We start from the raw sequence: 27,601 nt of genomic DNA on the forward strand, positions 1-27,601 counted from the left end.
AATACTAGTGGTCCCTGCCCTGTGGGACCACACAGGGTCTTACAGTCGGTTCCCTATGAGAGGCAGGAACACAGTTCCGGAGGACACAGACAAGGCAGATCTGTGGTTCTGCCATTGGGGAAGAAAGTCAGGGAAGGCTGCACAGAGGAGGTGACCTGGATCCTGTCTTTGAATGATGAGCATAGATTACGTAGATTTTGAGGGGAGTAGCAGAAAGTAGAAAGCTGGCCCTCCATTTGTTGCTCTGAGGAGAAGGCAAGAAACTCCTTACATAGAACATTGTAGGTATTCTCTGGATCCAAGAGGTTAGGGAGAACAGAAGACACCTTAGACAGACAGGTGATGGGACTGGACAGTTAATTTGGGCCCTGGTATCGAGCCGTTTGGGGAGTCATTACGAGGTGGTAAGTGACGTGGTGACATAGTGAAGCTTATGTTGTAAAATGAAAAACACGAGAGGGTGGGTTGACTGGTGGGAAAAGCAGCCGTGAAAACCAGTAAGGCCGTTATCCCCCCGGTTGACAGCGGATGGAGGCACGTGCCTTGGCAGTTGCAATGCAGAAGCAATGCCATGGAGAACTGGTAACGTTTGTAAAAGAGCTGAACGTGCACAGGGCATGACCTAGACTGTGAGCTGGAATAGAGAGCCGAGGAGGAAGGGCGGGCCGATGGGCGAAGGGGAAGGAAGCTGCCAAGTTTAGTTCCCGTTAGGCTGGCCAGCCCGTGCAAGGCACCCAGGCAACATCCACGGCAGGTTGCTCAGGAGACAACTGGACAGCGGATCTAGAGCTCAGGAAACACGTCAGTTTGGAAGGGATTAGCACATAGGAACTGGAGATTAGCACACAGGAGTGGATAAGCCTGATCAGAAACCCTGTGTAGGAAGAGAGGGAAAGAGGCAGGAGACCAGGGAATAAGAGCATCAGGAGCGGGTGGCGGAAGTAGAGACAATGAAGGAAACAGGGGAATCAGGAAGGGCCATGTCGTGGAAGCCAAGGCAGGAGGGGGGGTTTCAGCAGATTCAGAGGGCAGAGAGAGGCCAAATGAGGTGGAGGCTGAAGAGAACCCATGGATGTGGCCATTGGCAAGTTATTGGCACTTGGTTTGGCACCACCAAGTACCCTCTGTGGGCCCTGGGAGAGCCTAGATTGAGGGCCGCTGTCTATGCGACTTTTGCTTCATTTCATCCTGGAGGTGATGGCAACTTGACTGGAGAGGAAGGTGCCGGAGCGTTTGAGGGGACACGTGTCTGAACCTGGGGCAGGCCAGAGGCTGCCCGCCTTTGTTTGCAGAGACTGCTGTGGTAGGTCGGTGTGTGGGATGAAGTTGGCGCTCATCTCTGAAACCAGCCCTTTCTGTGCACAGCCACGCATAGACTCTGAGCTTTACTTTTGCAGTTAGATTCCAAGCTGAGTCAAGACAGGTCAACGGGTCATGTCCCAAAAGATGGCGGGGACTCCATCCTTTTGTTCCCTAATTCACGGTTCTTCCTGAATAAAGAACCACATTTGGCTAGTAGTTTGGAGAGCAAAAAGGTTTTCCTGGAAAGGAAGGGGTTTTTGTGTGTGCTTGTGTTTTTTTTCTAGGTGGGAAAAGCACCTCCCTGATGAGCTGAAGCGCGCACCTAAGAGAACAGTGGCTTTCTGAAGGCCAGCCTAGAGTTTTTCTACAGCAGATTATGATCATGACCTTGATTGAGAATAGTCTGGTGCCTCTTCCTTTAGTTATATAGTCCTTACCCACTCTCTTCCCCTTTTTAAAAGTCTGTGGTGCATGGACTAAAACAACTAAAGCTTTGAAAAATTGCAAACCTTCAAGAGGAATGAAGTGCTTGCTGAGCTCCACTTAGCTTTGTTGTCATTAGCCCTGAGACGGCTTCAGGACCGACAGGATTTACGAGCCAGCCCCTGTGCAGGCGGGACCCGCGCCTCTGTGGTTCGTGCCTCGCTGCACCAGTGCGTGCTGCGCAGCCCGCAGACCTGCTCGGCCCACTGCCCCATGGGATGTCTCCAGCACTGGGGAACAGGGGTCAAGCCCGGAGGCCGACTTCGCTCAGTAAACAGCCTTCCGGCGAGTATGTAGTGAGAGACTTCCATAGGCGACATTCTGTGAAGAGCACTTTGGGAAACTCAGTATAAGATGCAGAAGGCACAGTCTTTGCCTTCAGAAAACATTCACCCTGACGTGGAAGGTGAGCTATCCACAGACAACTGTGACAGAAGGTGCCATAAGGCAAGGGACTGCCATGTAACTGAAAAAAAAAAGGGGGGAAGTTGGGTGAAATCTTTTCTGGCCAGAGGGGTAAGCGGTAGATTCAGGAGAAGGCGGTGCCATACACGAGGGCCCTTAGAAAATGAGCAGGATTTGGGGAGGCCGAAGGGCGGGCATTTCAGTGAAAAGCAAGGCCTGGCAAAGGCGTGGAGGTAGGAAGGTGCAGCGCGTGTTTAGAAAGCAGTCGACAGCCATGGCCGGCCGAGGTTAGGACAGGGGAAGTGAACCTGGGAAGGCGTGTACTTTGGGCAGACCTCGGTGGGTTTAAATACAGGCTTAGGGTTTTGTTATTTATTTGGCAGGCAGGGAGGACCATTGGGCACCTCCTAAAAGGGGGATAAATAGCTGACCCAGCAGTGATAGCTGGACGGGAAGCCAGCCCCGTGACCTGGTATAAAACGGGGCTAGTGATGGGGGAGTGAGAGAGAAGGTAAGGATTTGAGTCTATTATGGGCAGATACAGTTATCTGTTAAGCCAGAAATCCCACTTCTTGGATCCTTTCCTAAATACACACTTATAAAACAACACATGGATGAGATTATTCTTTGCAGCATTGTTTCTGGCGGTAAAAGACTGGAAACAACCAAGTGTACCCATTACCAGGGGACTGATCCACGCAACGGGCTATGTGCGCCTTTAAAAAGAGCGCAGGGAAGCTCCCTATACAGCTCGGGAAAGGTCTGCTGGATTCATAGTTAAGCAAGAGAACGTGCCACGCAGTCTGGTGTTTATAACATGCCTGTTTTTGTGCAAGCAAAGGGGGGAGAGAAATGAGAATGTCCTTATTTATATTCACAGGAAGAAACACCGGAGGAGACACAAGAAAGAAAGGAAAAGTTACCTAGAGGGCACTGGTGGTGAAAGAGAGTGACCGGGAGTGAGACCTTGACATTGACCTTTTTGTATAATTCTAACTTTTGAACCATGGAAATGTATCTCCTATTAAAAAATGATCATGACCAAGAAAGACTCGGGGAGGGGGGAGGTTTGGGTGGAGGGAAAGGGAGGCCAGAGCAGGGCATGAAGCTCCAGGCCCCGGAAGGCACCGTTTGCAGAGGTAAGCAGGTCAGGAAAGGAAGAGGACTGGAGAGAGGAATTGTGGGTCCAGGTCTTGATATGTTGGTTCGAACGACACTAGAGAAATCCACCAGCATGGTTTTGCTCGGCGCTGGACACTTGGGACCCGGACTCGGGAGGAGCCGAGGAGGCTCACAGCACGGAGGGACCCTGGAGGCCAGAGCGGGGCAGGGGACACGGGGCCTGGTAAACACATAGGCCACGGTTGAAGTTACAGGAGTTGACAAAACTTCTGAGAGGGGAAGAGAGAAAGAACGGAAGAAACTGAAAGACACCCTGGAGAGCGGACATACCAGGGGAAGGGAACAAGGCCCTGTAGGGAGTTAGACATGAATCAGGTCGAGGGGATTTACAAAGGAGGAGCTGGTGCAGCCCCTCCAGGGCCGAGAGGAGAAGCCCGCGGTGAAGGGTGTCCGGTGCGGCTGCGAGTGGGGACGAGGAACTCTGCCGGGATCCGCGGAGCAGGAGGCCTCTGGGGCCCGTGGGAGTGCGTGGCTGCGGGACGGCTGGAGCAGAAGGGGCCAGGTCCCGGGGGGCGAGGGGAAGCAGACCGGACTGCGTGTGCCGCGGACCACGCGGGGCAAGGGCGAGGGAAAGCGGGAGGGCAGCTGGAGGCAGCCGCAAAGTCACCCGACGAGGATTTTGTAAGAGAAGGCGACCCAGCAAGGTTTTAGGCAGCAAGGAAGGAGCCAGTTAGGGAGTTTGAAGATTTTTTAAAAAATGGTCAATTGATGGGACGGGGTTCAGGAGTCAGTAACAGGAGGGAACGGGAGGCCTTTGCAAAGCAGGGGTGGAAAAGGCGGTTGGTGGCCTAGGGTAAGGGACAGGAGAAGTGGAACTGTTGCCAGCGGACCCGGTGATACCACCCTAATGATCCCAGTGCTTTCTCAGCTGAGAGAAGGGCAGGCAGGGACTGGCAGGGTGGCTTGTCACCTAGAGGTGGCCTGTTTTGAGCGTTCAGGAAGGAGACTGCAGTAGTACGGACAAGCAGCTTCCTGATATTTTGCTTATTATTAATGAAGCAATAAATTAGCCTGTTGTTACTGGGAACCTTCCAGGTAGTCAGGGCCCTGCTGCAAGTGTTGTGAAATACAGGGGGGAAAGCGTAAGCCAGGAGCCCTGCCTTCTCCATTTAGTTGGGAAAGAAAACTGGTTTGGAGGCAACAGGGAATGATAAAAACCAGGCGGTCCCCCCCGGCAGGAAGCGCAGTATCTATCTGAAGCGAGTCTGCGTCGGAGGATGCAGTCTTTTCCAGGGACGCTGAGCAGCTCCGCGAAAAAGGGCCACGGTGAGGACAAATACAATAAATCGCTTGAGAGGAATAGACCCTGGTACTAATAATAGCATGTTTTCAAACTCATTTAATTCCCACGTGCCAGGCACTGTTTAATCCTTTTTCATGAAGTAATGAAATTAATCCTTGCCACAGCCCTCCATGATGGAAGGTTTTATCATTACCACTTCGCAGGTGAGTACACGGAGGCACAGATAGGTCAGGTTACTTGTCAGGGGCACATGGGTAGAGCAGTCAGCGGCTGAGCCAGGACCTGTGCCCGGGACGTCTGGCCCTGCACCCTGTTCTTGTAGGCGCTGTGCACGCTGCCTTCTTCAACACAGATGATGGTCCGCGATGGCGGTAACAGCCTGCCAGGGCTGGGTAGCTTTGCGCACACTCGGTCTGGCCTGAGTCGGAGAAACAGACATTAGTGGTGGACTCACATCCCAAATGAAAGCGAGATGATTGGCAGACAGTCCCTGGACCCCTTCTGCCATTCATTAATATGCACCTGTAATTTCTGAAGTCCAGGCTGCAGAAGCGGGTGTTGCTGCCACCCTGCTTGTGACCTCGGGAATGGCTGCTCTGTTGGTGCAAGGAGAAGAAGGCCATGCCCTCGGCTGGGAGGGAAGTAGAGGAAAGTCACTTATCTTGGCACAGACAGTGGAGCGGGAGGTGATTAGGGAGTGAGGTCACCGACCCGGGAGCATCCTCCCTGGAGAGGTACAACGAGCCCCACACGCATGCACAGATGCTGCGTTGCTCTCCCGTAGACGAGGGTGTTCCTGAAATTAGTGCAAAGCACATTCATGTCGCCGTATTACTGCTACTGATTCGCAGCACGTTTGTCATCATGAATTTTGTCATGTAGGAAATGCCATAAAAACATTATGACAAAGTGAGATATTTTGTGAGCATAAAAAAGGGCTCTTTCATACATGAAAAGGTTAGAAAACATTTGTCTACAGCAGTGGACTCCAAACTCTTGAGAACTAGCTTCCTTACCACTAAAAATAATTTGAGCAAACACTCTCCGTATAGGTGTATTTATTATAAATTATGTACAATGGTACTAATAGATTAGGTAACACAAATAATCATAAAAATATAAAACAAAAATGTTAAGATAAAAAACTAACAGAAAAGTTTTGTTTTTTCCCCTACACACAATGGCATTTGGCACCCCTGACGAGGTGCTTGCACCTACCTCACTTTGGAGACCAGGGTGGATTCTGGGAAGGGGAAAGGCGTGGTTTTTCCCTGTATGGCCAACTTTCAAGTTTAATGAGCTGTTTTAAATCAAGATCCTAATTCACTTTGCTTAAGCCCATTGGTCACCAACTCTGGGGAACCAAAAAGCAGGGTATGGCCTAGCGGAGACAAGGAACTGCGTAATTACTCAGCCGCTGAGCTGAGAGGAAAAGTGTTCCTCCCGGGGATCTCACGGCAGCCCCGGGCTCTCGGGGGGCAGCGCGAGGCAGGGGTGTGGGGCCTCAGAGCCGCCTCCTCTTTGTCTTCCATTCAGGGGCTCGGTTTCCCTTTTCCCTTTCGACAGACCCAGGGAGGCGTCCACCTTTGGTTCCTGTGCCCGTTACTGACACACTCCCAAAGGCCCGCCTGCTGGTAGAAAACAACCTCCTTGGTTAAAAGACTCCGTGTCCTACCTTCCTGTCTTGGTCTGGTGTCCCTGGCAGTTTTCTGTGGCCACTTTCCTCAAGACTTACAGAAACTCCCTGTAACCTAACGGAGCAAATCCAGCCCCCTCCCCCTGGCCTCCAAGCCTCCCTTTTCCCTGTCCAACTCACACCTTATCTGTCTTTGAATTCAAACCTCTTCGGTTGGAATGGTCCCCCTTCCACCTTCCCCGACACTCCCGCATGCCCCCACCCCCACTCCACCCCACCTGTGCGGGGCGCACGCACACACACGCTATACTTGCTTATTCTGCCTGTATGGCCTCAGGCTGTGTTCTCCAACTGGAAAGCCCCCCTCATTTGCCCTCCCTTAGAACCCTGCCGACCCTTCAGATACAAGAAGGATCTCATTCTGTGTACAAAGATCTCACTAACTCAGCCTTTCTCTAAGTGCGGTTCTCAGACGGCCTGCACCATCATCACCTGGGATGCTCACTGTACATGTGAACCCTTGACTCTCCCCTTAGGCCTTGGGAACCGTAGCTACTGGAAGGGGACCCAGGAATCTGTAGCCGGTGCCTGTGATGCACGGTGCAGTGTGAGAGCCGCTGTTACCTGGGAACGTAAGACACGGCCTTCTCTTTCGCCACGCAGTCCGCTTCTCTCTTCAACCGGGACCCATAGAACGGCCATCTTCTGAGCACTCTACGAAGACTTCTTGGCTCCTTGGGTCACCTTTGGGGCTCTTCTGGAGCTTTGTTCTTTCTGTTGCAACTCGCAAGGAGGTCCTGCACGTCGGGAACACGGGAGGGCTGCAGGCATCCGAGGCCAGCCTTCCACATCACCCCTTCCGCCCCTGACTGCGCCCCGCCTGTGAAAGCAGGCCCCGTGGGCCACAGGGAGAGCGACGACAGGCTGGCGGTGAAAGAGTTCGGGGCACAGGGGCCCACCTGGCAAGGCGGAAGATGTCTGCCAGCCCTGGGTGCTGCAGAGAACGAGCTGAGTGGATGCCTGCCGTGGCTGTCCGCGGGGGCGTGGACGACAGCGCCTGGACGGGGCATTCTGGGCTGGCCTTTCTCTTTTCTCCAGGCCTCCCCGTTCCCATCAGGGGCCACTAGACATGAGTTCGGCTGTAAGGTGAGCGACTGCCTTGTAATCTGAACATTCCTAAGTCTACCTCTGTTATCTGGGCAAACAGCAGTTCAAGGAAGTGCCCAAAACACCACGGCCTTTCATTGGAAAACAAGGGAAACAGGCCACAGGCTCTGTCCAGCTGGGGTTAGGCTTTCCCTTTGTCTTCTTAGTGAGGGGCCTCACTGCATTTAGAAATTAGATTCTGTGTGTGTGTGTGTGTGTGTGTGTGTGTGGCCAATTAGTACCACCAGCTCATTTTGGATTGAAAATATCTCCAGATGGAAGTAATTGTATTCATAAGCTCTTGTATTTACAGAATGCCTTTCTCAGAAAGCTCAAAACATAGCACTGCATGGCATAGCCTAGTTTGTTCCTGGACTATCTCCATGTGTTTTGTAAAAAGGCACCTTCTGTAATTATTGTTGCCATTTTACAGTTGGAGGATGGAGAAACTTTGTGGGTTGAAAAGGTCACATGGCATTAGCAGCAGAAGTGGGAATGGGCTCCTTAGTTTCCACTCCTGTCTCTCTCAGTGACTTTCAGAGGGCTCAAACTAGTGCTCGCATGGTTGCATAAGAAGTACTTGTGAAGATAATTTAAAATATAGACTCCTGGATCCCGTTCCTCTAGAGATTCCAACTCAGTAGGTCTGGGGAGGGCCCAAGATTCTATAATCTCTACTAGCGTTCCAGGTCGTTTCGATGCACCGCTATTTTGCGGCACCAATACTGGAGACCATACGACAAACACACTGCCCGCCTGTCCCCTTGCAGGAATGTCTTTGACTGAGACCTGCTTCTTTAACGGTTTTCTTCTTGCCATCCATTCTCCAACATCCCCCGGGCCTCCTAGCACAGGCCGGGAAATGTGCTGCATCCACCAAGGACACACTGCTGACCTGGAAGGGAAGACGCCATCAGACAAGGGGAAAAAGGGAGAAAAGGAAATCCTGGAGGCCCTGGTCATGCTCTGCTGCTCTCGGGGTGGCCTGGCCTCTGCAGATCCCACACACCTCCCTTCGCCTCTGCGGCGGTGACTAGGGCCTGGGGCCTCCGCTGCCAGTGGGTCATAGGAGGCTGGGAGGTGGAAGCAGGGTCTTGTAGCTCTTTTCCACCATCCAGCCTCTCCAAAGCCTCTGGTCTCCATCTATCAAGGAATCAATGTTCCTCCTGTGCCTGTCCTTGTGAGGTCTCAGTTGAACCACGGCGGCGGGGGGTGGGGGGGGCGGGTCTCGCTGGGGACACCTCCCCTCGCCAGTTGAAAGTTTTCTGAGTCTGTCCTGCTCTTCGCTGAGTACCCAAGAAAATCAGGGTTAGCAGTGAGGACGTGGGTGCGGTGGTGTTAGTACAGGACGAAGGAGACTGGGTGGTGATTTAAAGCATTTTTTGTCACACTAGTCTGCACATGGTAGTCCCCCGGGGAGCTTCAAGAATGAGCACTATTTGGGTCCCACCCCAGGGATTTCGATTTACTAGGTCTAGGGTGCATCTCTTCATTGTGATTTTTAAAAGCCCCTCCGCTGACTGTAACACGCTGCCCCAAACCTCTGATTTAATAGACTCTCGGTCATATTAGTTTTTCTGAAATGGCGTGGAGACAAAGCTAGTAGTTCTCCACCTGCCCAGAGGGCGACTGTTGGACGTGCCCCTCCTCAGGAAGCTTGGCCGTAGGCAGCCCCAGGGTGGCCTCTCCCCCTGGAGCCCGTCGCGGGTCTTTCCTGTTCAGGAATGAATACTCCCGAGTCCCCGTGAGCCCCTGTGGTCCCAGTCCCTGTCCTCTCTACCAGCCCCCTCTCTGCTTTTACAGCTTGTTGCCCAACTTGCAGAATCTGATACATACGTGGCTCTCCTCTGATACGCCCTTAGCAAGGGGGCTGTTGAAAATGTGGGAAATAGCAGGATATTTGGGAAGTAAGGGGATTTTCTTTCCTGCTCTTTGCCTCTTGCCAAACACCTACTTTGCTTGGGCTTTCTGAATTGCCCAGAAAGTCCCTTTCGGCGGAATTAGCTCCTCCCTTTACCATTCACAGGAGCCAACTTGGGAAAACTGGAAACTGTCGCACGGGACCCGCCTCTAAGGAAAATCCAGTGTAACTGACAGTCTCCGGTGGCACTTCCGGGTGCTCCCCACCCACCCCAGCCCTGGATTCACGTGGCCACCACAGCAGCCTAGGGCCCTGTGCCTTCTCTAGAGAATGTGCCCCTCTTGACAAGGTATACGTGCGGGAAATTGAGAGCATAGTGAAGTGCCATTTTGAAATACTGCTTTGTTTTCCCAAAGGGCCCCTTTTGTTTGCTGGGCAGTGAGGGAGTCTGTGGGCCTGGCACTTTCCTGGACTGTGTCATTGGCACAGAAGCTCGTTTCAGCTGCAGAAGGCGGGGAGGACCACGAAGGAGCCGACAGAATTGTACCGGGAGGTGTTTGTGGATTACACACCTCAGAGCGAGACCTGGGCCTAGGGACGCTTAGGCTTTTATAGGAGCGAGGCCTGGAACTGCACGATTGTTCTGTGCTCTCTGTACAGGGGGAATACTATTCAAGGGGGAAAAACAAACAGAAAACAGACTCAGATGATAATAAAAAAGGCTCGTATGTACCAGCTGCTTACGCCGTGGCCTAGGCTTGACGGGGACCCCCCATTTGAGGCTGAGCACCATCGCTGCGGTGGTCGGCACGGCTGCTCTTTCATCCCAGGGAGGGCGAGGAAACTGGAGCTGAGGTTAAACAAACTGAGGTGAGAAGCTCTAAGTGTGGGATCCATGATCTGACCTCGCGGACTCTTAACGCTTCCTTATACTGCCCCTCATACTTATTCTAGAATTATGTCTTTTTACGACTTGCTACCTACTTTTGTCGTTAAGTGCGACACCTTAAAAGATGAGGAGGCACTTAATGAAGGCAGTTTCTTGGAGGCCCGTGAGAGCGAGGCACGGCATGGGCATTTTTAAAGGAACGTTCTGTTCCATGTGGAAACAAAGTGTATGGAATTTGTTCGCGCTAGAACAAGAACAAGGCTTAACTGATTTGCAGTGGAGTTAGGGATCCTCTGAGAATCAGAATATTTAGGTAGTGAGTGGGCCCATCAGATTATCAGATGGAAAAAAAAGAATAATGAAAGGTTTACTGTTCCCTAGATTTTTCAGATATCTTCACTTCCTTGAAAGTGATGTGTTTCCAAAACTGTAAGCCCCGGGCAGTCTGTAGGACAGATGACTGAGTGGTAAGTAAAACACATGAGTCACACCTTCCTCCCCTAAACAACCGGGAATCTACAACTCAAATGGGAAATGGTGGGGAGACGTTTAAATGTCCAGAGTTAAATCAAACTGTTGACTCAAGTCCACAGGCCATAAATTAGAGTCCAGCAAATGTCATTCTATAGAGCCTGCTCCTATGGTCAGGGGAACTAGTGGTTTGGTTAACCAAAAAAATTTTTTGTAAGGAATTATCAGATAAAATGTGCCACTGTTCCTTTGATTGTTAATCCTAATCTTCAGAAAAGGATAAACCTTTCCGTTTAAAATAAATTGTAACTGTTGCAAGAGCTTTATATAAAATGATTTTATACATATATAGTTTAATGCAACTTGGGAATATAAAGATGAAGGTAAGGGGGAAAGTAATATTGATTGTGTATCTACTATATATTAGGTGATATTACATGTAATTTTTAATCTAATCTTCACAACAACCTTCACCAGAATTTAGGTATTCTTGTTTTATTTGGAAGGAAATACAGGCTCCTGGAGTTTGACCGTAAAGCTAATAACTGTGAGAACCAGCTCTGAACTATGCATGCTCTCCTTGTACCTTGCTGTCTCTAGAAAGATAAACCTTATTGAAATACTGTCTTATTCTCATTAAAAAAAATTAAATTCCCCATTTTGTTTTGGAAAACTTGAAGGACAGTGAGATATGAAAAAGAAAATAAATGTGAATTGTGATATCACCACCCATAAATAAACTGCTATGAAGATTATATACCTATGTGTGTGTGTGTATAAAATGTTCATAGCAATTATAGTATGTCAATATCATATTTTAAGTACAGTTTTATAACTTTTAAAACTTAGCACTTTGAATCTATCCCTGTATTAGCCTAGAAAGAAAATGTGATTTTTAATGTCTGAAGTATTTCACTGGGCAATACCATAATTTACTTAACCACCCCCTCTTGGGGGTGGAACATTTACAATGTTTTTCCTATCCTTTCTCATTTTTAACTAAGGAGGAATAAACTAACTCAAACAAAACAAAGCAAAAATTTTCTTAGGCCTAAAAGAGAGGGAGCCAGAGGTAATAAAATTTTATCTTGATTTTAGAAAATTTGTGTTTATGAGTAAATGATCCCCTCTTGTGAATTGCTCGAAGCCATTTCTTCCATTTGCTTGTTAAAAGCTAGACTTCAAGCGGCATGTTAATGGGCCTGATGAATGGTGGTCACTGGAACCCAGTGGGTAAAAACGCAGGTTAATTGGTGTTTGTTTACAGCAAGCCTGGGTTTTAGGCCGGCCACAGAGATGGTCGGCCTATGGAGGCCAGCTTGTTTAGTTCTTAGAATCAGTTTTGTGTCTGCAAAACAAGTGGCCTCTCTCTGACTTTCCATCACTGTTTCTTTTCTTGTGGAGCTTCCTGAGCCACCCACAGGTGGAACTGCGCTCTGGCTTACCTTGAAATGGCAGCTGGCAACATTCTTGCTGCAAAGGGTGACAGAGCATAGGATCTGGTCCCTCTACCAGGAAGTTGCTCGGCTCAAGCCGCTGGGGGGGAACCAGAGCAGGCCGTCTGGTATCTGCTGCAGGCTGGGGGTTGGCTGCAGCCCCAGCCCGGTGGCCTTGTTTGGCCCCAGGCCCAGTTCCCAGGCCCGGGAAGCCTGGGCTTCTCAAAAGAACAAGGGGTGGGGCTGATTTCCAGTTTAACCCCGACTTCCCTCCAGATTCGCACAAGAGCCCTTCCTCAACCTTAACTAAGCCTCTGATCCAGGCCCATTCTGTCTGCGCTTCCTTGTTCCCTGAAGTCAGCCCCCAAACCTCGGAGGCAAGGGTGTCACCAGCCACGACTTCGGCCATGTCTGGAGAGGCCCAGCACGTGGGTAGGTAGAAGAGGTGTCCTTGCAGTTGTCATCATTTCCCAGTCATGGGAGGGAAGCACATTGGCTAAGAGTTTGTCTATTAATATGGGCAGATTGTAAGGAGCTATTTGTGCCTGTGATGGAAAGATAAGAACAGATACCATTTTGTATAAAATCATTTACACATGAATTGAGGCACGATAATCAAGCCCCAAGTTAGTTGGAATATCAAAACCCATAAGATCGTGATTTCCATTTCCTTTATTCCCTTAGAATCTCAGCAAAAATTCACCTGCATAAAGCATATAGCTCAGCCCTGGCTGGTGCGGCTCAGTGGAGTGAGCGCCGGCCTGCAACCCAGAGGTCGCCGCTGGATCCCCAGTCAGGGCACGTGCAGGGGGTGTGGGCCGGGCCCCTGGTTCGGGGTGTGCGAGAGGCAACCAGTGGATGTTTCTCTTGTTCTTCTCCCTCTTTTTCTCCCTCCCTTCCCCCTCTCTAAAAGTAAATATACTCTTTAAAAAAACACAGTAGAGTTCATGACACAGATCACATGCTGTGAATGTGATCCGTGTTGTATCTGTTGATAAGAAAATCACATGGCAAAAGAGAAAAACATTGGCTCCTTCTCTCTTCCTCCTCCACTCTCAATCTCCCGAACTCTTCTTGCCTAGCTTACAAGACAGAACGTTTGTAGCAACTAGAATTTTCTTGACCTATATTCAGCAATGAGGTGCCGGGGGTTTTAGAGGAAGGCGAAGCGATGCATTCATTTTCCTGCAGCAGCCGTTTCTCAGGCAGGGGCACCCTTTTGGAAGCGGGTTGATTTGGGAAGAGACGCAGGAACTGGTGAGGGAGGACCACTAGCCCATGCTCAGCCGGCCTGATGAAATTAGTGGACGCAAATGAATTCAGTGGTCTGTTAGGAGGAGTTTGGGATTTGTGAAGAATGTAATTTAAACATTTTTAAAGTGTTGATTTGTCTCTGCTTATAAAAGTAATCTATTTTGTTGTATGTTGTTTTCCAATCAGATGAGAGAGAGAGAGGAGAGAGGAAGAGAAAAAGCAAGAAAGAGTTATGGGGAAAGTTTTTCATCCTTTTTTCACTCTTGTATTTCCCCGTGTCATTAAATAAACTTTGTTTTTTCAGTTTTCAGAAGTTATTCTGATGTTTTGATTATTGTTTATTTTAGCATAACTGTTTACTGAAGGCTTCCTGATTCTGTTTTCTAGCTAATCAACTTGCTCCTTTTTAAAATTCCCATGTGTATACTTGCAGCATTTGTGTTCCATCTACTTATTTGAATTCTTAAAAATAGTTCTTCATGGTTTTAGCAAATTTAAACTATTTGTGAATATGTAAAATTTTCTTGAGAAGAAATTTATGCTTGTAGAGTTGGGAGACGCTAAGGCTGCTGCCTTTTTTCCTTGCATACTGAACTTCAACCTTATGGGAGGGCTGAAGCTTCACCTCATGTCATTCACTAAATTCCAGGTGGATCAACACTTTTAACATCAAAACTGAAAAATGTAAATTTGCCAGAAGAAAGTAGAGTACTCGAATAAAAAGTATTAACATTAAAAATTGGAGGAAAGAACTCTCTGAGCACACAAAGGCATAGCAGAAAAAAAAGACATTGGTGGATTTAGTTATAAAAAGATCTAAAACTTGTGCTTGTCACAAAAGAACATAAACAAAAAACAAACAACTCAATCAAGAAAAACAGATAATCTGAATAGGCCCTTAATTATTAAAAATAAATAAATAAAAAAGAAAGAATTTGCAATTAACCTTCTGTGGAAGAAATCTTCAAGCCCAATAAATAAAAGAGAAATAACATAAAAGAGAGGGGGGAAAAAAAGAAATCTCCAAATCCATAGGATTTCACTGAGTAATTTTATCTGACATTTAAAGAAGGATTAAAACCTATCCGACATAATCTTTTCCAGAAATCTGAAGAAGAGGGAACAGTACCCAATTCATTTTATGAGGCCAGCTTTACTCTGATACCAAAACTGGACAGACATTACAGGAAAACAAAACAAAACAAAACAAAAAACAACTATAGACCAATATCCTTCATGCACATTGACCTAAAAAAATCCTCAACAAAATTTATAGCAATATATTACATAAAAAAGAATAATACACCAGGATCATGTGAGATTTTTTTTCCTTGAGATGCCAAGCTGGTTCATTGTTCAAATGTGAATTGATGTACTCTATCAAATTAACAATCCAAAGAAGGAAAGCACATAATCTTATCAACTGATGTGGAAAAAGGAAAAAGTGTGCATTCATTCATGAATTAAGGGAACTTCCGTAATCTGATAAAAGGCAGTTGTAAAAAACCCACAGCTACCATCAGGCTTAACGGTGGAAGACTGCTTTCCTCTTACGATCAGGAACAGGGCAAGGATGTTAGTCTCACTGCTCTTAATGAACACAATACTGGAAGTCCTAGCCAGTGCAGTAGGCAAGAAGACAATGTACAGCTGAGAAGAAATAAAAATGGTCCCTATCGGCAGACACACAACTGTCTCTGTCAAAGATTCCAGGGAATCTGTCAGACTCCTAGAACTGGTAAGGGAGTTTAAGTTTGGCAAGACCACACAGTACAAGGTCAACACACAAAAAACCCATCATAACTGGAAATCAAAATTTAAAAAAAAAATACTGCTTGCCCTTTCCTCCTGAATGAAACACTTAGGTGTAAGTCTAAGAAAATGTGTACAGGATCTGTGTGCTGAAAACTACAAAACCCTGATCAAAGACATCAGAGATGAACTAAATACCAGGAGAAACACCGTGTTCATGAATTGGAGAACTCAGTATGGTAAAGTTGTCAATTCTTCCAAAATCGATCTATGAATTTAAAACATTTATAAAGTCCCAGTAGGAATGTTTGTAAATATAGAGAATGTTTGTAAATATGGATAACCTGCCTCTAAAGTTGATATGGAAAAGCAAATAAACTAGAATAGCTAAAACAATTTTGAAAAATAATACAATTGGAGAAATCATGCCACTTAATTTTAAGATTTACAAACAAGCAGCAGTAATAAAGAGAGTTTGGTATCTGTAAAGGGTTATACGGAGATCAACTCCATGGAATACAATAGACAGTCTAGAAATAGACCAGTGTAAATACGGCTAATTAATTTTTGATAAAAGTACAAAAGCAGTTCAATATGGGAAAAAGCGATATTGGAGCAATTGGTATCCACATAAAATACACTCTCGTACCATATGCCAACATCAACTCAAAATGGATCATTGTCCGAAATGTAAGGAGGTAAAATTTACATTTACTTTACAATAGAAAAATAGGCCAAAGGGTGAGGGTGGGGCGCGGCGGAGAAAAGACCAATCATTGTATAAAGGATGCAAATGGCCAATAATCGTATGGAAAAAAAGTTTCAATCATAGCAATAATCGAGAAATGTAAAACAAATACACCCATTTTCTTCTACCTAATTGTCAAATCTTCAAAAAATGATAACAGTTAAGATTGATAAGATGAATTTGATACAAACGCTCTGAAAGGTAATTTGGCAGGATGTCACATGTTTTGAAACTGATACAGCTTCAAAAGTACAATGAGATCAAGTTTTCACCCATCCTATGTGAAAATTTAAAAAATCTGAAAATAGCTAGCACTTGGCAGAATGCGGGTAGACAGGTCTGTGCATTCACGGCCGGTGGGAGTGACGGTGAAAACTGATACGAAATTTATGGTAAAATTGAAAAGGAAGTGCTGTAAGGCTGTTCACTGCAACTGCGAAAAATCGAAAACAACCTACATGTTCATCAGTTAGGAAGGGAAAAGTTGGTATATTAACCAGATGGAATTATTTAGTTTTTCAAAGGACTGGGTTTTATCAATAAAATTAATTTAAAAGAAAACAGTATAAGGGGAAAAAACTTGCATTTTTAGGACACAAAATTCTCTTGTTTTTACTTACATATATGTAAATGTGAAAAATGCATGGCAAAATAAGGAAAACTGCACCCACATGTACATCAAAATGTAAATGGAGGTAGAGACCCCTGGCTGCGGCCCTCTGGCTTGGGTTCCCCACAGCGACGCGTGGCAGCTGGAGGGGATCTGAGCCTCCGGTTAGACTCCTTTTCTTCCTCAGTAGGGAGCCGGGAGAACACAGCGCAGGCATTTGAAACATCAATTTGTCACATCTCAATTCCTTATCATTAAGGTGCTGGCTGTCTCTTTAACCTGCTACCATTTCTCAACTTGCTTGCAGTGCCTGGTGACCCAAAGCTGTGATGTGGGAGTGAGCACAGTGCAAGCAGAGACCCAAGAATGTCCTCGCCCTCGTGCAGAGGTGAGTTCTGACCCCACTGTACTCTCTCCCAGATGCACCCAGTTACCGTGATTCACCTCCATGTTCTTGCTAGTAAGGCAAAACGCCAGCCTGTACAATGGGTCTGGCTGAGTCCTGTGCTGGGGGTGACTAGTAGGTTTCCAGGAGTCTCCCAGGGCCCCGTGTTCCAGGGGTCTGCTGTAGTGATACTTAGTACTTAGAGTAGGCCCTTCAGTGCTGTGCTTCATAACCGATCCCTATAAGACAGTGTCTCAGCTGAGAGTCTGCGATAGATACAATGTGGATTTATACAAGGTAAATGAATACATTAAACTTATTTTTCTCACTGAATAAGTAAAATCTAGGTCCCTTAAACATAAGGCAAGTTGCGGGGGCGGGTATAGTTGTCTCCAAAATTAGTAATAAAAGAGCGTCTTCAGATTCCATTTTTTATAAATGTTTAGAACTTAAACCAAAGAAGGTGTTTTGTGCCTACTTGCTCCCTTCTTTATGTTAGCATATCATTACCGTTTGTTCATCTCAGATTGGTGCTGGCTTTGAGCTATTCTCTTTTGAGAAAGAAAGGAATTAAAATCTGTTGAGCGTGCACTAAATCCCTAAGCCAAGCTAGGTCCTATTCATCCCGTATTTAATCCTCACAGACACCCAGTGCAGTGGCTCTCATTTGACAGTGGGGAGCCTGCTGGTCTGTAAAGAAACTCACCTCAATTCCCTTAGCCGTGGAGCCTTGACCCCAAAAGGCCAGGCGCTTTCCCCTGAGGCCCTCCAACCAACAGGGGCGTCCTTGTCGGGGGAGAGTTAGGACCCTGACTAGAGTGCTCGAGGTGGCCCCCAGCCGGGCCCTTTCTCACCAGGCAGACAGAGGGGACACATGGGCACAGGGTTACACGCGGCCCTCCTACGCCACCCGCCTGAAGCAGGCCCAGCAGGACACCGGCTGCTGTGCCACCATGGTGGTCCCTGGTAGGAGGTTCTGCGGCCGCTCTCCAGAGCGCTCATCCTGGGGGCGCACAGGCGGCTTTGCTCGCTGCCTGCTCGGCTGTGTCCGTGTGTATTTTCTTAGTCAATAGTCATAACGATAGTGACAATAACTGCAGTGGAGAACTCCTTCCGGTTCCCCGGCAGTGTTTTATATATTTACCTACACTACTGGGCTGGCCAAAAGTTTATTTAGTTTTTTCCGCGCGATGGCTCTAGTAGTGTTAGTTGTCTTTAATTTCATGAGAAACAATTTTGTGAGATTGTATTGTGACAGCTGTCCTGTCAGCGTGCATTTAAAAAAAAAAAATCACAATTGGTGAATTTTTGTGCATTTTTAAAATATTAAAGATGGAAGAAAATATGCGACATTTTTCGGCGTATTTGCTTTATTATTTCAAGGAAGGTAAAAATGCAACTGAAATGCAAAATAAGATTTGTACTGTATATAGAGAAGGTGCTGTGACTGATCAAATGTGTCAAAAGTGGTTTGTGAAGTTTCTTTGAACTATTGACATTTTGGCCAAATTATTCTTTGCCGTGGGGCTGTCTTATGCATTGGAAGATGTTTAGCAGAACCCCTGGCCTCTAGTCACTAGAAGCCAATAGCAGGAGGTAGCCTGCACACTCAAAATATCCAAATCAATAAAGTTATTGGTGAAAATGAAAAACGTGTCTTTTATTTTACAGAAAAAACTAAACAGACTTTTTGGCCAACCCAATATATTTGACCCATAAATAACCCTGTTTTGGTGGGTATTTTTATCTCGCACATTCAGGTGATGAAAATGAGACTCAGAAAAGTCTGAGTATCTTGTTTAAAATTACCTATTTGGTAAGTGTAGTAAGATTTGAACCAAGGTCTATTCTATTTGAAAAATGCACTTTCTTTCACTATGTAATAGGGATTCTGACTTTGGTGAATGAGAGAACAATGTGGAGAATACAGCAGCCTCTTCTCCAGAACCTCATTTTACCTATGGGGAAACTGAAGAGTGTGGTTTGTCAAGGTGGCTTACCCCAGAAGAGGCGGAGCTGGGGTTTGAACCCAGGTCTCTAACTCCAGGATGTGCTCTCTGTACAGAGTGTAGCTCACACTCTGAAGGCAGACAGTCTGGATTTAAAATCAGGCTCGAACATTCAATTCTCTGACCTCGGCACATTTACTTCACCTCTCAGCCTCTGCCTGTTCATCAGTCAGATAACAGTACCTACCTCAACGGTGGGTGTTCTGGGAATTGATGCGACCACCTATAACACAGCACTCAGATCAGGGTCTGGCACATCTTAAATGCTCAGTGGATGCTGGCATAAGAAAAATTATCTTCCCAAGATGCTGGGGGTCGCAGGTCGGAATGAAAGAAGAAGCTTCTGTGTATCACCCCAACTATTGTTATTTTATATGAAGAGGAATGGGTGAAGGGTGTACATTCCTGGAGTCAGCCCTGTCATCCGAACCTGCCTCTGCGACTTGCTACGTATGTGGCCTTAGGTAAATCACTTTACCTCCTTATGCCCTGGCTTCTCCACAGCCCAGCATGCAGGTAACAGTACACCACCCAGAGCCGTCGTGGGTTTTAAATAAAATAACCTATATAACCTGCACAGGGCAGTGCCGGGCAGAGTGTTTGCTCAAGAAAAGTTAGCAAAACATCCTTCTGTCCCCTTCCTCTGCGGCACACGCTGCCTTTTGTTTTCAGGGCAACGGGTCAGAACATCTGAACCAGGGACCGCGGTTGGGGTTTGAGAATCAGGTTCAGAATTTGAATCGCCGAACAGATCCAAAGTACATTGTATGCTTAGAAGGTAATAATAATGAAACTAAAAGAACAAAACATGTAATTTCAGGGAGGAAATGCAAGATGTTTCCTTGAAGCTGGAACAAAGTTCTACTGACTTTGTATTTACAAAGAGAAAACATAAAAAATAAATTAAAAAATAAAAATAAAAAAATAAATAGATAGATAGATAGAACGAACATTCAGAACAGCTGCAGTGAATCTATGTCCCCCAGTAGCCACAAGTTGCTTTTCCTTCCAGTCATTTACTGTTCCTTGTTCCATGTCCGTGATTTGAAAAGATTCATAGGAGGAGGAGAAAGCAGGAGGCACTGAAACAACCCGATCCAGAGCCCAGGTGGCATGAGGTTCTTTCGGTGCTTGGAGATGGAGTGTTCACTCTGTAAATGACAGCGAGACCTAGATGTGCCACAGAAATCCATATACAGGACAGGAAGAGCCTTTTGAAGGACTCTGCTGTCGCTGCACTTGAGTCAGAAAAGGCTTTTCTTTCTCTGAAACAAGCCCATATCTCATTCCTCAAAAACTGCTGAGCAAAGCCCTGGGAGTAGCTGCCAAAGCCCCGATGTCAAAAAAAAAAAAAAAAAAAAAAAAAAAAAAAAGGCAAAAGAAAACCCAGTACAAGAATTGTCCTTTTTGCTGCAGCATCTCCCTGGGATAATCCATCCCAGATGTGCTGGAACTCGGCTGGTTTTCCGATGGGGCTCACGCTTCTACACCACCTCCTCTGGGAACAGTGACAGTGCTTGCTGGACTCAGGCTCTGGGCTTTTGAAGCCTCTGCAAGGAAGGGAAAGCAGAACTGGCCCCCTGAAATAGGAGTTAATTCCAAGGGTAAATGATAGGTACAAGGGCCTCCCATCAGATTTTATTGTATAGAAATAGCACAGAAAATCTCAGAATTGGAAGTAAACGTTGATATGGTTCAGCCTCATTTTTACGTAAATCACAGATGTACTCAGTTTTAATCATTTACATACCAAGCTTCTTCTAAGCACTAGGATAATAGCATGTTGATGATATAGTCCTTTCAGGAAGACAGAGACACATGACCAGAGTCTGTAGTAAAGCTTTAATAGAAATGTAAACAAAGGGGACAAATAATAAATCGTGAGCCTGGAAACGTGAGTGGAAACTATGTGTATGCTTGGGGCAGAGCGCTGGGTCTTCCAAGAAACGTGGACTATCAGTGGGTAGCAAGAAAGCCAGAGGAGGAGGGCATTTCAAGTGGCATGAACAAAAGCATAGTGGCTTGGAGATGCTTGATATTCCTGAATTAAAGCAGGTGGCCTTGGGTGGCTGCCGTTTAGATGCATGAGTAGGAACATGCTGGAAATAAGTTTGGAAAGAAATTGGGGTCAAATTACGGAATGTTTTATGTGCCATGCCAATGAGTTAGAGTTTATTCATTCAGCAGACAAAAGGCAACTATCAAAGACTTTTCAGCAGGGTGCAACATGATCAATTATTGGCTTTAGAACAACTTTGACGACAGTGAGGAAGATCGATGGGACCCAGGGAGATATTAGAAATAGGGAGACGAGTTAGGAGGCAGATACAATGGTTCAAGGGAGAGACGTTGAGTGTCTTAATTATCTGAAGCCATATTAGAAGGAATGGATTGAGAAACATTTTGGAGTCTGTAGTGGCAAGACCTTGGAACCAATTAGGTGAGGCATAGAGGCAGGGATCAAAGGTGGTGGTGAAGTTTCTAGCTTGGGCAGCCGGGCGAATGGCAATGCTGTGACGTGAAAGAGTACTGGCATGAGGAGTCCTCCCAGAAATCATCTGGGAGGATTTCTAGGGGGTCTGAGGAAGGTAATGATTTCCACTTTGGATGTGTTAAGGACCCACAATACATCCGGTTGGCAATGTCTAATAGGCTGATGGATTCTGAAATTAGGGGAATGGGTAAGAAACCCGTGGAGTATGTGTAAGTGAGACAAGAAGGCTTAGGAAAGAACTCTGGAGAACACATACTTATTTTGGAGAGAATATACATGATGATTTGGAATGAAAACAGGGCTCAAATATGAGCTTTTCCACTAACAACAAGACTTCCTATGTCTTCCTTCATCTAAAAATAACAGTCTATTTTTAAGGGTTTTCATTAATGTATGGCACAAAGTAAGCTTATATAAACTGTTAATTGTTATAATTATTGTTTTTGTTTTACCTAGGGGTCATGCAGAAAGAGAAACTGGGGAAAAGACTCAGAAAGAATCTTTAGAGAATTAAATGGGTCAGGAAAGGATAGAAAGGAACTCACAGGAGGAGACAGTTTCAGTGGAGGCGTGATCAATATTGTCATCACAAAAGACATGAAGTGCCAGTTTAAAGGAGAGGAAACACAAGTGGTTAATAAACACAAAACAGGATATCAAATCTCCATCAGAATTTTAACATTCAGAGCACGAACTGCCACTTTTAACCTATCATATTGATGGTAATGGAAAAGACAGGTAAAAGGGAGCCTGTTCTGTCCAGGTGTGGGAAATCAGCCCTCTCAGGATTCTGGGAAGGGCCTTGTTGCCGGCACTACCTTTCTGTTGGATTCTGGCAGAAGTTAATAGAATGCTTACATGCATGTTTCCTTTGACTCTGAAGTGGTACTTCTAGGAATCTGTCTTTTGAAATACTTGCACAAATGTTCTAGGAAACATACACACATATCTTCCATGCAGATTCATTTATAAAAGCAATACAGTAGAAACACTCAAATGTCTACTGGTAGAAATACCGGTATAGGCTTAGTTCATATAGTAAGGTCCATGATTATGATCATACGATATGGTCATTCAAAAGCATGAAGTGGCTCTTTGAAGAATTAAGGAAAAATATTGCAGATGTGTTGTTAGGGGTAAAAACAAGAAAGGTTTCATATTAGTGAGCATTATTTTTAGTATAACCTGCAAATGTATGTAAATACATAGTTGGTAAAGGCAGCAGTAATTATCTGTGGCACATGGAGCTATGGAGGACTTTCTATTTCTGTTGTATATTTCTGTTATAGGACCTTTTAAAACAACAAATATGTATTTAATCTATGATAAGGATAATTTTTTTAAAAGTATGTATTGCCCTGGCTGGTGTGGCTCAGTGGACTGAGTGCCCGTCTCCTAACCAAAGGGTCCCTGGTCCAATTCCCAGTCAGGGCACATGTCTGGGTTGGGGCCAGGTCCCTGGTTGGGGGTGGAGGCACATGAGTGGCAACCACACATTGTTGTTTCTCTCCTTTCTTTCTCTCTCCCTTCCCCTCTCTCTAAAAATACATAAATTTTTAAAACGTACGTATCAAATATTAAGAGACAGTACAATGTGGCATTAAGAAAATGGTTTAGAGTCAGCTGCTTGGGTTTAAATCCCTGCTCTCAGTTGTGTGCCTTGTCTTGGACAAGTCACTTGACTTTTCAGTTCCCTCATCTACAAAATGGGGGTAATAACAATATCTACTTCACAGGGTTGCGGTGAGTAAATTAGTTAATGCAAGTAAAACTGCTGAGAAAGATGCCTGACACATAGTATGTGCTAATTAGAAAGGAGGTTGATGATAATGCAAAGAGAATGATGACTAGTAAGAAGCCAGTGGGCAAACAGAAAGTCATCGTGAACATCAGAGCAAGCTGCATTGGCAGAGCGGCCTTCTGAGATTACTCTTTGCCCAGTTCCTGATTAAATACCTCCCCAAACCAGGGACTCCCTCATTACCTGTCAAAGTGGCCCCTTCCATTACTGGACAATACTAATTGCTAAAGAATATAGTCAAGGTCATGGATGTTAGAGTCAGACAGATCTTGTTTGAATCCAGACAGCACCCCTTTCTACGTGCCATTAGGCAATTTATCCTAAGCCTCAGTTTTCTCCAGTGAGGATTCAAATAGTATCTGTGAACTGGAAACATGATGAAGAATAGATGAGATTACACACAAAAAACACTTAGTACCATATCTGGTATACAGTCAATAAATAGTAGCTATTTTGACAACTCCAGCCAGTACCCATACTTACTGGAAACAGGAAAGCATGGAACACCAACTTCATCTTTGTCCTTCTTGGCCATCTGGAGGACAGCTGTGGGCCCAAAGATTATGTTGGTATAACTTTGGTGGGTTTCGAGTGATAGACGCCTACAGGAGCAAGGAAAGCCATCCCTTCTCTTTATAGGAGAGAAGGTAGGTGCCTCAGTGCCCGTGTACTAGTGACTTGCCATCCTCTTGGTCCTGTGACAAATGGAACAGCCTATTCTGAGCCAAGGGGCTGGGGAGGGAAAGCCAAAGAAAAGTGGTGGGAAGTGGAGGATTTGGGACGATGATCTGCAGAGGTAACTGCCGCAGGCAGAAGGAGAACAGGCGGAATGCTCGCTAAGTTTTGTGTCAGCCAGACCAGTCTTGGCCAGGACCTTAGGGGGGACGTATTTTTGCTCCACAAGCTAGGTTGCTTCCAGGGTGCTGTGTTTGTATTCTTTTCCTGTCATTTATTAGTGAACACTTCCACCGTGCCTCTACAAAACTAAAGGAAAGATACTGGGGCAAACCTCGGTGTGTGAATGGGTGGGGGCACAATCTGCTCTGGCACCCAGCTGCCGAGGGGTGGCAGCTTCGCAAACTCAGGATTTGAGGGATAACTATAGGAATTGGGTGGATTAGGAGACTTCAGCTCCCCTTCCCCGCCCCCGCTTAGGGTCTCCGTGAAAGGGAACAGGGGCTGCCAGGCCACCAAGAACCCTCTCAGGGTATCTTGTCTGCACAGCTGCACTGCTCAGCCCCCAGAAATGTCTGGCTAGGAGGGTATAGTGGAATAGGGCAAGGAGAGCAAATGTACACCATCTCACGGGCCCACATTGTGGGTGGTTTCCTAAGCGATGCGTGAAGTCCCAGAGCCAAAGCCTGGGCTTGGTGGAGCTTGGTTTGTTGGTATTGTCTGCCATGGGGTCAGGTGCGGGGCAAGTGGAGCCTCTGCCATGGTTTCGCTGTTGAGATGTAGCAGAAGAACGTGGCCCCCAGTCAAGGCCCTCCTGCATGAATCCCAGCTCTGCTGTGAAATAGCTCTGTGACCTTAAGTCTCTCAGGCATTCGGAGCCTCAGTTGCCTCACCTTCAACAACATCTGGTGAGCACCTACTAAGGGCCAGGTGCAGTGAGAGCTGCAGGTGGCAATAAAGAGAAATGAAACACAGTCACTACTCTCCAGGAAACAATCGAGGGTGAGAGACAAACAGCGAGGAAGTAAGGAAAATGTGAAGCGCACGCCCAGGCGTAGAAGTCTGTACAGCAAGAGCAGAAAGGAGAGACAGTTTGTGCGAGCCGGGAAAGACTCCATAGGGAGGGTTACGTCTGAGCGGCTCCCTGCAAGGGGAGTAACGGCTCGTCCACATGGAGAAGGGGCTCTGTATGGAAGGTCACGGAGGCATGACAGAGGATGGCCTATCGAACAAAAGGTACGTTCTTCATGGCTGCGGTGCCAGGCCGCATTTCCCGAAGGGCAGTGCCGGGGGCGCTGAGTCCCAGGGTCGGGGAGGGGAGGGCTGGCAGGAACCAGACTCGGGCAAGCCAGCGACCGGCTCCGTTTCCTGGAGGGCTTCTCAGAACTGTTATAGCACACTGCACTTCCCCGCTGGCACGTTGAGAATAAATGGATTTTTAAAAAGTATATATATGAAATGCCCAGTGATTTAAATTTTGGCAAACAAGACTTAAATTATCTTCAGAACCAAAGTATAGAAACTAGCTAAGGTTTGGCTTTATTTAAAGGGGTGCGGCACATGCTTGCACTGAAGGTACAAGAATATGTTTGTAGTTTGGTAAACAATTGGAGCCCCGCTTTAGGACATCATAGTGTTTATGAACAATGACTGTCTCACCAACAAACTATTTTATCTGATCATAGAAACTGATCATCCTGTTTTTCTAATTTTTCTTTATGATTCATGGTAGTTAAGAGCTCTGCTTCTGGAGACAGACAGACTTGGGTTCGAACCCAGCACCGCCACTTTCTAGCTCTGTGTAATCCTGATTTCCCCATCCACGGAATGGGGATGAGAGTAGGGCCAATCTCTTAGTGTTGCTGTGAGAATGATGAAACCTACATAGTTAGCAGAGTGCCTGGCTCAGTGGTAATCATGTGATACACACGAGCTAACAGCTATTTCTATTTTTACTGAAACCCAGGCTTTGACTTTATTACCTTTTAGCTGCACCCCGTGTGCAAAGCCAAAGGAGAGAGGGGCTAGAAAATGAAGAGCTACCCCCAATAGCTACCAGATGTTTACTGCTGTGAAAACATCTCAGAAGTGAGCTAGAGCTTATCAGCCTCTGGACACATACGGCCTGACACAATTAGTTACATCCAAAGAAGATAATAAGGACGCTGGAAATCAGTGTCCTTTCAGTGCTCTGAAAATTCCAGCCCAGGGGAACCCCGCCACCTTGTGGTAGTCGAGGGAGTGGCCCGCGGCCCGATTCCGGCTGCATCCTCTGCCGCAGAGGGCCACGCAGACCTTCGCTCGCCTCTGATTTTATGAGACCCCCTGGGCAATGGATTTCCTTTGTGCCCATGCTCCAAATTTGGAATCACATGATCTCTTGGTTTACTGAGAAGGAAGTTCAAGTGCAAGGTAGCTCTCTGTATCTAAGTAGACAGAGAATGGATCAGAGTCTTGAGTAGGATTTGCATACAAAAAACCCTCAGGTTGTTCATAAATTTTGACATCTCATATTTCTGTGGAACAGATTTTTTTAGTCAAATAGGACGGCTGACTTTACCCGTGGCAGAAAGGGGAAGCAGGTTTGGAGGCGAGAGCCCGCCATCCTCCCAGACTGTGTAGTGCCTGAGTAAAGCCCCTTTTCCTTTTTCACCAGCACCGGCCCCACGGGTTTGGCTTTTGTGGCAGCAGGCAGCCGAACCTCTGTTATTTTGTTCTGCTGTACATGCGCTAGTGGTGTTCTCTTTTACCAGATCTTCTGTTATCACTAAGGAGAAAACCATTATACAAGATAGCCAACAACAAAGCCGACCTCACTGATAACAAAAATTCTGACCCACAGCATGTAGTCTATCAACACTGAGAGCTGTGGCAGGTCGAAGACAGAACTCAGGACTCCAGGGAAAAAAAGTCCACCCAGCAGCAGGGCCACAGGTAAAACCAGGGCCCGAAATCGGGATCCTGATCTACACTTTGAGGGAAATGAATCTTTTCTTTTTTTAGACACATGCTTTGTTTAGGTTAGTTTCTTATGTCCCTGCGACTCCATTTCCTTCCATTTCCCTTTGGTAAATCTAATTTCATTCCTTTCAGTTCTCTCGCTCTCATTTTTTGTTTTTTTTTGTTTTTAAAGGCGTTCTACGATACCTAAGTAGTTTACTGGTGAATATTGGAATATAGTATTTGGAAGTCTTTTTAGTGAAGGCCTGTTTGAGGTGAGTAAAATGGCTTTGTTTAATCTTCTTAAACATCTGCCCTGATCTGAATTACTGAACATACAATGTTAGAAAGGATATTTTGATTCATAAAAATGGAGAAACTAGGGACAGGGGAGATCGACTTGTTCAAGGTCAGCTTGGTAATGAAAAAGCAGACTTCCTCAATCATGCGCAATTACTCTTTCCATTCCACTCTGCTGTCCCCACAAAATTGAATTAAAAAGGCTTGTTTTGCCCTAGCCAGTGTTGCTCAATTGGTCGGAGCACTGCTCCATAAACCAAAAGGCTGTGGGTTTGATTCCTGGGAAGGGCACATGGCTGGTTTGCCCTTGGGTCCCCCTAGGGCTGGGTGCCTGTCAGAGGCAACCAGTCGATTATTTGTCCCATTGATGTTTCTCTCCCTCTCTTTCCTACCCTTCCCCTCTCTCTAAAATCAATAAACACGTCCTCAGGCGAGGATTTAAAAATTAAAAAAAATAAAAAGGCTTGTTTTAGAAAAGGTTATTTAAAAAATAATTAACAAACCCTTAGCCTCTGAACAAGTGTGTATCTAGAAAAAGAAATTAGCAATCTTGAATTATGTTCTTTACTTTTTTTGGTG

General features: G+C 46.2%; 1 protein-coding gene across 1 annotated transcript in view; it reads left to right on the top strand.

Annotated features, from left to right (window-relative positions):
* The window catches only part of TTC23L (tetratricopeptide repeat domain 23 like), a 32,370-nt gene that overhangs the window by 4,325 nt on the left and 444 nt on the right, over window positions 1–27,601 (top strand). Inside the window, 7 exon segments of the mRNA XM_054583994.1 lie at window positions 4,938–4,986; window positions 8,247–8,297; window positions 8,300–8,426; window positions 9,748–9,803; window positions 9,806–9,813; window positions 12,031–12,120; window positions 17,661–17,769. Of these exon segments, the coding sequence (XP_054439969.1) occupies window positions 4,938–4,986; window positions 8,247–8,297; window positions 8,300–8,426; window positions 9,748–9,803; window positions 9,806–9,813; window positions 12,031–12,120; window positions 17,661–17,769 (490 nt within the window).

The sequence above is a fragment of the Pteronotus mesoamericanus genome, unplaced genomic scaffold (genome assembly GCF_021234165.1).
Source record: "Pteronotus mesoamericanus isolate MK-2021 breed Mesoamerican mustached bat unplaced genomic scaffold, CSHL_Meso_final contig_75, whole genome shotgun sequence".
NCBI classification, from domain to species: Eukaryota; Metazoa; Chordata; class Mammalia; order Chiroptera; family Mormoopidae; genus Pteronotus; species Pteronotus mesoamericanus.